This window comes from Myripristis murdjan, chromosome 21, assembly GCF_902150065.1.
Source record: "Myripristis murdjan chromosome 21, fMyrMur1.1, whole genome shotgun sequence".
In the NCBI taxonomy this organism is placed as follows: domain Eukaryota; kingdom Metazoa; phylum Chordata; class Actinopteri; order Holocentriformes; family Holocentridae; genus Myripristis; species Myripristis murdjan.
The window spans coordinates 13,714,548-13,723,731 of NC_044000.1; the positions used below are offsets into that span (position 1 = coordinate 13,714,548).

Below are 9,184 nucleotides of genomic sequence, written 5' to 3' on the forward strand. Positions count from 1 at the left end.
TATATACCTGAATTGTCAGTGGATTTGCGAATCACTGAGAATAAATAGAGCTGTGGTCCTTTGAAACTTGTTGGTCTGCAAAGGTACAACTTTGACATATAGTACACCTGATACATCTTGTGGCTTTCTCTTTCTTCCTTCATTCCCGACATTACTAATCTGTATAAATACCTATGTACATAACATAACAGAGCTACAAAAAATGCTTTGTTGAGTCAAAGTTTGGTTCCTTTTTGCTTCTCCCTGTGTTGCTTACCTCTTTTTTATCCTAACATGTTTTGTTCATGCTTCAACCTTTGGCTTTTCTCCATAGCTTGAAGCTCTATTTAGCCCAAAGAGACATCACAATACACATTTCTTCCCACTGCTGAGTAGTTATGTCACTGTGCCACTGCTTGTTCTTAGGAGGCATTTTAGGATCAATGTTGTTGCATTAGATACAGTACAAACTGAATGATTGTTTTACTCCAGTATTTACTTTTTAGGAGAAGCTGAAACTTGTTCCTTGGTCACAGTCCTTTTTTTTTGCCCTTTGAGGTGCTCCGAGGTGAAATAAACACATCAAAATGTGAAATTTATGCATAAAATCAATGTAATTTCAGTTTCACTCATTAAATATGGATGTACTACTGCTCGCTTGTTATCAATCAATTATTGTCCTCAGAAAGATTCACACCTCAATCCCTCTAACCCTCTGTTCTGCCAGCATGAATTGCCAATAGTATGAAACCAATGCATCCTTTTCTCAGTCTTCTTTCAATGTCCCTCCTCTGTGCGACAGTTTTGCTTGTGCGGCAAAGTGGAGTTTGTAAGCTGCGGCCAAGTACAGCAAATACAGGAAAGTAGAGTTAGAAAAAACACATTTACACCCCGTGAATCTGTCTGTCCTTGGTGGTCCCTCAGTCGAAAACTGTGTGCTTTGATGCTCCTGAACACAGGCAAATGAAACAAGTCACCAGTATGAAACATCTTATCTCTGTCCTTCTTCAATCCCCCAGGGGTGGAAATGTCCAGGGTCCAGCAGCATTACCCCCAGCCTCTGCAGCAGCCAGGGGTACCAGTGCAGCCCATCAGTCTGTGCTTCTGAGGGTCCCATCAGGCTGTAGAAGAACTGCAGTGGGGCCAGGACCCAGTGGGCCAAATGGTGCTGGTCCACAACAGCATAGCAAGATGCCAGAACCCCATCCACTACTATAGAGCCATGCTGGGTTAGCGGGGCATACAACCCCGTGCTCCTCCGCACCTCCACAAAGGTCACAGCTGACAGTGTTGCCTCTGACCCCGCTCTCCCTAGCGATGTCAGTACGCATTGTCCCGGCTGCACATCACTGGCAAAAACCGTCCTCAAACCTGCTATGCTGCCCCAATTAGGCCTTCTCTCCCCTCTGGACCCCAGAAACGGCCTATCGACGGTCTCTTCCCTCCCCGGCCCTCCAGTACAGTTCCCGTCTGCCACAAAGATCAGGTGTGCAGCTGTGAGCGTGATGTTAAGTCCTGCAGCGGTGCCGATGACGTAGAAGATCTTTGTGACGTTGGGCTGGCGATCCAGGAAGGATACGACCGGACTGTAGAGAAGGGGGCCGCTGCCGTCCGTTGTCGAAGAAGCCAAGACTCGATCACCGGGGTGAAGGTCGCGCACCTGTTTGGTAGCCCCACCCTCGAGGGTCACCTGAGCATCACCAGGGAAACAACCGCCAGTTTTTGCTGCCACCGAATGTTCTGCAGACATGGAGGGAAAGAGAGGGTTGGTTTTAACTTCATGATTAATTTTTCACTTAGATTATTTCTTAAACCTGAAGATCGAGGAAAAAGACTGAACATGTGAGCAAAAAGTGAGGTTGAGGAGACGAAACAGAGGCACAGCAATACATTGTAAGCCAGGCAAATTTGCCAAACAGTTCTTCATGTGAGCAGAGCAGCAATGGAATATCTACGGTGGCTTCTTCTGCAGGTTGTTCTAGGTCACAGAGGGATGTATAAAGCAGATGAGACTTTGACACTCACTAAGGGACAAGTTTATCTCAGTAGGTCACTTGGTAGATTGTTAACACGTTCAAACTCTCTGCTTCTGTCTGCAACTGTCTCACATCAACCTGAAACTGTAGCTATTAACCCTAGCCACACACACATGCTCACACATGCACGCAAACACAAAAACAAACACAAATACAAACAGACATAGTTTTTCAGGAAAAATCCTCCTTATCAGCAGGTTAGCATTTTTAAGCATATCTATGAAATTGATCAGCTGACTTTCCCTGACTCAGTGTAGCTCATCCCTCATTTGATTTACTAAGCTACTTTAATGATTTCTAACTATTCCCACTGGAGAGAATAACATAAAAAAGTAGCGATTTAGCTGTGATTTTTGAGCGTCATTATAGTAAGACTCATGAAATCCATTCAAAACCTGTTATATAGTTTCCAAAAGATGTGAGATTTCATCCAAGAGTAAATGTTACTCTTTTGCCTCATGACCAATGCTTGTCTTGGGAGGCTTGTCAAATACTTGGCAGGGTCACTGGTATGTGTGTAAAGGATTCTAACAATGGGCAAATGTAGAACAGCCATCCTCCTGCTATTTCTCAGATAATGCTGTCGGATGGAACAGTTTGCTGTACTTTCCAATACCACTATCATATTTGCCAAAACCACTTGGGGATGGTAACATCAGCATAAGAATAATACCACATACTGAGTAGACAACATAGGACATGTACTAGATTTGGTCCGGTGTGATTATATTTTTCTTTCTTTCTTCCTTTCACTAAGATGGCCCTTTAAGAAGCAGTGAGACAAGGCAGTATGAAGAGGCAGTCAGCAAGGGCTAATGGATAACCAGCTGATTGTGTCACCGCAGTCAGAGCACAGCCTGGGGTCAGAGAGACAGAAAGGTACACAGACTTATGGAATGTTTCTAGATATTGTGTGGGCTGCAACAGCGTTTGCCTACATGCTCAGGACTCAGAATGGGTCACATGCCAATTCCTGCTGGGTGGACACATGAGGAGAGCATGAACTTGTCTTAATTAACCCAACACTAATAGAGAATGTCCCTAATAGGGAAAAAGGAATGACTTAAAAAGGAAGGCAAAGAGAACCAAAAGCAGAACAGAATAGAATAGAATAGAATAGAGGGTGTGTGTGTTTGTGTGTGTGTGTGTATGTGTGTGTGTGTGTGTGTGTGTTGGGGGAGGGAGGGCAGGGGGGTCTTAAGGCGGTCTTAAGGCAGCCAAATATTTGTCGAGGGTGTGTGTCTGTAAGCCTGGAAAGCAGGGCTGTGACTGGGATGTGATAAACGCGAGATAAGAGATCTGAGAGAAACCTACTGAAGGAAATGCAACAGCAAAACAAAGACAGAGAGTTAATCATCTCACAGCCTACTAACCTGGATGGACTGCGAGCATGTAATTTGGCATCAAATAACTGGCGGTGCCAGACATGAGTAAATGGGTTTCTAAAATGTCTCAAAAGTAGGAGCATAGTCAGGTGGAATGTGGTCAGCTATTGTTTGGCCAAAGTCCACTGCTGACTGCTATTTCAGAAAAGTACATGAAGGTGTGTTTAGCTCAGGTTCACTGCTGACATGTGGGTATGCTACTGAATAACACTGACAGTAGCAGTGTTATTTAATATGGAGAGCCAAAATACCAAATTACCAAACACTCCACTGTGCATAAAGAGAAGAAAACAGAAGACTAGGATGCCACTTCAAAGATGCATTGCATATGTGATGTTAACTATTATAAATAACCCCCCACCGCCCCGCACACACCAATACATACAAACCAACACAAGCCAACCCCATACGTCAAAAAACCCTCAAGGATCACAGCGATTAATCAATTTTATGATGAAATCAGGAAGAGAGACTATAGGCTAGAGAAAAGAGCACAGGTGCACACCCTGTTTTGATTGGATCCCAACAGACCACACACACAGACACACAGACACACACACACACACACACAGACACACAGACACACACACACACAGACACACACACACACACACACACGTGCACACACATACACTGATAGAAAGGCCAAGGCACACATACACAGCCATCTTATTAAGCTGAACCATTAACAAGTCAAGAACAATAGGTCTGGCACCTGCCTCATCAGTGTTAATGACAGCTGGCCTCACACACACACAAACATAGAGATAATGTACACACACAGCAGCCCATTTACCTGACTTGACACTGCAGTGAATGTGGGCTTTGGATTCATAGTAGACCCAGTCAAATCCAGCCTCCACAGCCAGCCGGGCCAACATGGCATACTTGTTTCTGTCCCTATGGAGAAAAGTGTAAAGACTGTATTTATGTACTAAGAACATGATTTGACCATACTTGGACCAACATTCAATACTGCTCCCAGCATCTATGAAAAATACTTATTTTCAAATTCACATCCATGTATGTTTCTAATTATACAATGACTTATATGGGTACCAGGATCATAAAATGGATTCATTTCAGAAAGAAATTTGTAAAACACTGAAACACAGATTTATAACATTTGAATTTGACTTTGAAAATAGTTTCACATGTTCTAACTAGCTAGAACGAACCCCATTTTTCTGACCACAATTTGAAAAAAAAAAAAAAAAAAAAAGATGAGATCAAGGGTCAGGCTGACTGGTTGGCTTGTGGTTGGCTGAATGACTCGTCGACTAGTTGAATTACTAAGTGGTCGGCTGGGCAACTGCCTGACTCACTTGTGGTTTGATTGATTTGCTAACCGACTGACTCATTAGGCTGATAAGCTGGATGACTGAGTGACTGACTGATCATTGTGGCTGACTGATTGGTCGTCTGTAACAGATTAAAGTTGGGAACGTATTCCTCATTCCATCCCATTTGAGCTATGCAGATCGTAACTGTTCATATCATGATGTTGCTGTTATGTAAAATAATCTTTTGCTCCATGCCGACCTGTCTGAGGTGGTGATGTCGACAGCACGGCCCTCGTAGTGCAGTGAGTCTTCTGAATGGTGGCCGTCCTCGTCCCAACCCTCTGTCACTCTCAGCTTCACCCCCGGCCACATGTTCATCACAGAGATGGCCAGAGAGTTCAGCTTGTCTTTACATCGCTGAGAGAGAGAGAGAGAGAGAGAGAGAGAGAGAGAGAGAGAGAGAGAGAGAGCGACGGACATTTTAGTTATGCAAAGTTCACCACAGCAAGTGAGCTCAGAAAGTCTGTATACTTGAGAGCAAGGTGGGGCGAGATAAGATGGAAGAAGGGTTTGGAGGAGAAAGGAAAGAGGGAAACCACATCATAGAGCGCTAGACAGAGGGAGAAACAGTGAAAGACGGGTGATGAATAGAAAGGAAGGGCAAGGGACATGCTAATCATATAGTGCCTGGTTGGACTTATCTTTGAGAGATTTAGGGAAGTGTGATGAAGGCATAAGATGACTTAGTACACACACAGACATAAAACATCCATGGTATGTGTCCTAGTCAGAACTGCGTCAGGTTTGTGGTCAAAGTACACACAACAGCACATTATCAATTAATGTGTTTTACATGTGATGGTTTGGCAATTCCTCTTGTATTTGCAAGGGCTTCAGCTTGCCTATGTAGAGATGCAGGATGTTTGCTCATATAGCCTTTAAAGATTAATTTGATTTAATGTATCTGTCCTGCCCAACAGAATCAGCAATGATTGCATCGTCACATAATCCTTTCCCACAAAGATTAAAAGTGAACCCAGAGAAATACAGTCTACACCTCCACATAAGCCAGTGCTCATTCTGTAAAACTATCAGCGGTGGAGTTAAGAGATGGGACTCCACTGACCAGCACTGTAACGCAAACTTGTGAGCCGCCACCCACACTCTGCGCAGCTCACCCTTCATGGCGCCCTTTCCTGCAGCCCAGAGCAGGCGAATTTCAGCATCTTTGGTAGTGAGGACACTTAACATTTTTATCATCTCAAATGCACAACCAAATTTAACAGACAGCTTTAGACCACTGGACACTGATTATGGAGTTATTTCTCTTGAGTAGCCTAAATTTTAAACTATTGGAGATTTTCAACATTACACACTACAAAATGTCAAGGTGCTGATCCTGTGATGGCCATGATTGTGGGCGCTGTCCAAGGTACTCTGTATTTGACTCCTCCTCATTATTTATTGTCACAAATTGCTGAATTTCATTACCAAAGTTACTGAGAAGCCTACCTGCTCACTCAACCCAGATTGTTACATAACTGTACTGTGAAGATAGATAGAACAAGCTTTTCCCTTAAGGTAAAATTATTTTAATTTGAAATTGGTTTCTCAAACAGAGCAAATATTAATCAATTGTGAATACACACACATCTTTTCTTACAAGCATGCACCCTGAAGAAAACTGTGGACCAGCAAAGATTTTTATGTCCACCAGGCAGCAGCCTGGAGGAGATCATGCGCTTGGTTGTGTGTCTCTCTGTCCGCAGCTCATCTCACAAACAACTGAGCCTATCGGCCTAGTTTTCTGTGCACAGTTATGACAGCATGAAGAAGAATCTCTTGTGGTTGTGGTGATTCAAAACCTTTGAAATATGTTTGTTCTTGCTACTTCAGCTGCCTCTCTTCATTCACTGTCTCATTCACTCAACCACCGCTGCTCTCTCCCTCGCTCTCTCCTTCTCTCTCTTTGCATGCCACTAGGCCAGTCAGCCTAATTTTGTTTAATCCTAATGTGGCTGTGTTCACTCCAATCGTGGACGATCCAGGACATGCATTGCGTTTTTTGGGCAAGTTTATAAAACTAAATATGTTAAAAGTTAGAGACTGATGTAATTGGTAGTAAATTTAGTAGTAATTTTGAATTTTGCTATTTTAATGTCTAAGGCCATATGACTTTTGGCAAAGAGCTGGAAATGGTTCCTGACCACTGGCACAATGTGTGTAATAGAGTAAAACACAAGAAACAGCTAAATTCTAAAGGCTTTGTGAATTTATGGTATATTTTCTGTACTGCACAGCATTATATTTGAATCATACAGCAATTTATTTTGGAACTTGAAAATCATTTGACAAAACAGTTGGCTACTGAGTGTCTCCCGAGTTTTGCTCAGCACATTGGGTCGCCTATAGTCCAGAAAAGAGGAGACACCCCTAGCGGAGATCTGCACTCTACTGGGTGTACTCTTCCAGTTTTAAATGTGTTATTTTAACAGCGATACTGGCTCTGAAAATAAAGGCAATATCACGATGTGCACCATGAATAGCTGTAATTTCAACAACAACAACAACAACAACAACAACAACAACAACAACAATAATAATCAAATCTTACTTATCATAAAAGTTGTGGAGGGGGGAGGAGGGGGATGGGCACATACACCAGCAGACCCCCATACCCAGACAGTGACGAAGAAAGAGGATAATAATATGGAATGAACGAACGAACAAACGAATGAATGAATGAATGAATGAATGAATGAATGAATGAATGAGAGCCGATGCATTTTATTCCCGTTGCGACTGCTTCTGTTTCGTCCGGTGAAGCTCAATCTCTAACGCTGTGCCGACTTGATCTAACTCCATGTTCCCAAATTACGGGAGATAAGTCTGGCATAAGTGAGCTGCTTAAAATGTGTGATGTGCCTCTGAGATTAAGACTTACTGCTATGATAGCCTACCGAAAAAGTAAATGCAATTTGAGTTCGCTGTACACAGTGCGGTATGGTATGATGTGTCTATTAGAGGAGAGAGTGAGTTAAGTGTGTTTTTGCCTAAATTTTGGCTGTTTACCTTATTCAATAAACCTATCATGTAACCCAGAGAGAATGTAAAACGACTGTTACGTACCTCGTTTTGCGTGGAAAACATTCTAATGTGGACACGTTGTGGTTGTTTGAGATTTATGAAAATATGACACAGATTAAGAGCAAAATGCCCCGAGAAACATCCAGGTAGCCTACCAAGATCCAGAGATTAAACGAATCGCTGTCAATCAATGAAATCGCTCAATCAGTTCTGGTTTAAACATTAAACTGACTGCAAACACTGAGCAGACAATTGATGCAACATCGTGACTAGTTTAGTCTGAAGTGATTCAATCCATTTACATAGACGGATTAGAGCTACTGCAGTCAGCTGTCAAAACAGGAATATAAAAAGAACTGGACCGTCAGGGAAAGTCAACTGGGTATGGCACGGTACCTAAGTAAATCCGCATGGCTTCTATGTAAATCCTAGTTTTTATTATTAAAGCCTAAGATCAAATAAAAAAAAAAAAAGAAAAGTGAAAAATGTATTTAAAAGCCATGCCCCCCAAACTGGGGGACAGATCCGTCTTGGCTGTGCGCATGTGAGGAAGGTGATTTAGTTTAAGTCTGGTGGGCTTGGAAGTCATGGTGCACGGCAACTTAATAGGTTATGCAAGGACTTTGGATTAACTTCTATGTTTATGGGAAAACACGCCTCTGAACCCATTCATTTCATCTCACCTGGGTCATAAGCCTGTCGGCGGCCGTGTTCTCTTCATCTTTGAAGATAATATCTGTGTTGTAATTTGGCGTCAGTTCTTTAAAGCGTTCGGAGTTGCGAGTAATTTTGCCCTCATACCGCCCGCTGGCTCCTAGGGTCTTCTCGGCCACGTTGGGACTGAACTGCTTGTAAGCCAGCGGGGTGAGCTTCTTCGGTGGCCGCCTTTTGCCGTACCCCCTCCCCGGCCCGCAGCCCTCCGAGGCAGGTGGGAGGAGGAGGACCGAGGCGCACAGAGAGGCGGCGAGAAGGAGGAAGGAGATCCGCATCGCCCCGGGGGGAGGGACTCTCCCGGGGGAGAGAGATGTCTTCAATACCTCACCGGTTCAATTCTCGTCGCCATCGTCCGTGACAGCCGCAACATCTCGTCCGAAAACCTCGGATAGGACACGGTCATTTGGGCTGCCCGGGCACGTCGGCAGCCCTTGGCACTATCGAGAGACCAAAAACTTCCAACCTGACAAGAACTGAGAAACTTCAGCGTCGCTCCCTCCGATCTACAGAACCAACTATGAGTGTGCAGGCTGTTAAGTCCGTGTATTTAAACAAACAGGTTCAAAGTCGATTTGGTGGGTGAGAGAGTTAAAGAGAGAGAGAGAGCGGTTGCTGATATCCAAGTTGCAGTGTTGTGGTTTCTCTCTCCCTCTCCCTCTTTCTCTTTCTCTGGGAAACTGTCACAACAACAGCCACTTTC

The 9,184-nt window shown here is 43.7% G+C and overlaps 1 protein-coding gene across 1 annotated transcript; it reads right to left on the bottom strand.

Annotated features, from left to right (window-relative positions):
• Window positions 1-970: 970 nt before the first annotated feature.
• LOC115379920 (indian hedgehog B protein-like) lies at window positions 971-8,759 on the bottom strand. Its single transcript, XM_030080890.1, has 4 exons — window positions 8,454-8,759; window positions 4,943-5,100; window positions 4,197-4,300; window positions 971-1,719 (listed from the first exon to the last, which is right to left on the bottom strand). Exons 1-4 carry the CDS (start codon window positions 8,757-8,759, stop codon window positions 971-973), a joined length of 1,317 nt encoding a protein of 438 aa, XP_029936750.1.
• Between the last annotated feature and the right edge of the window lie 425 nt (window positions 8,760-9,184).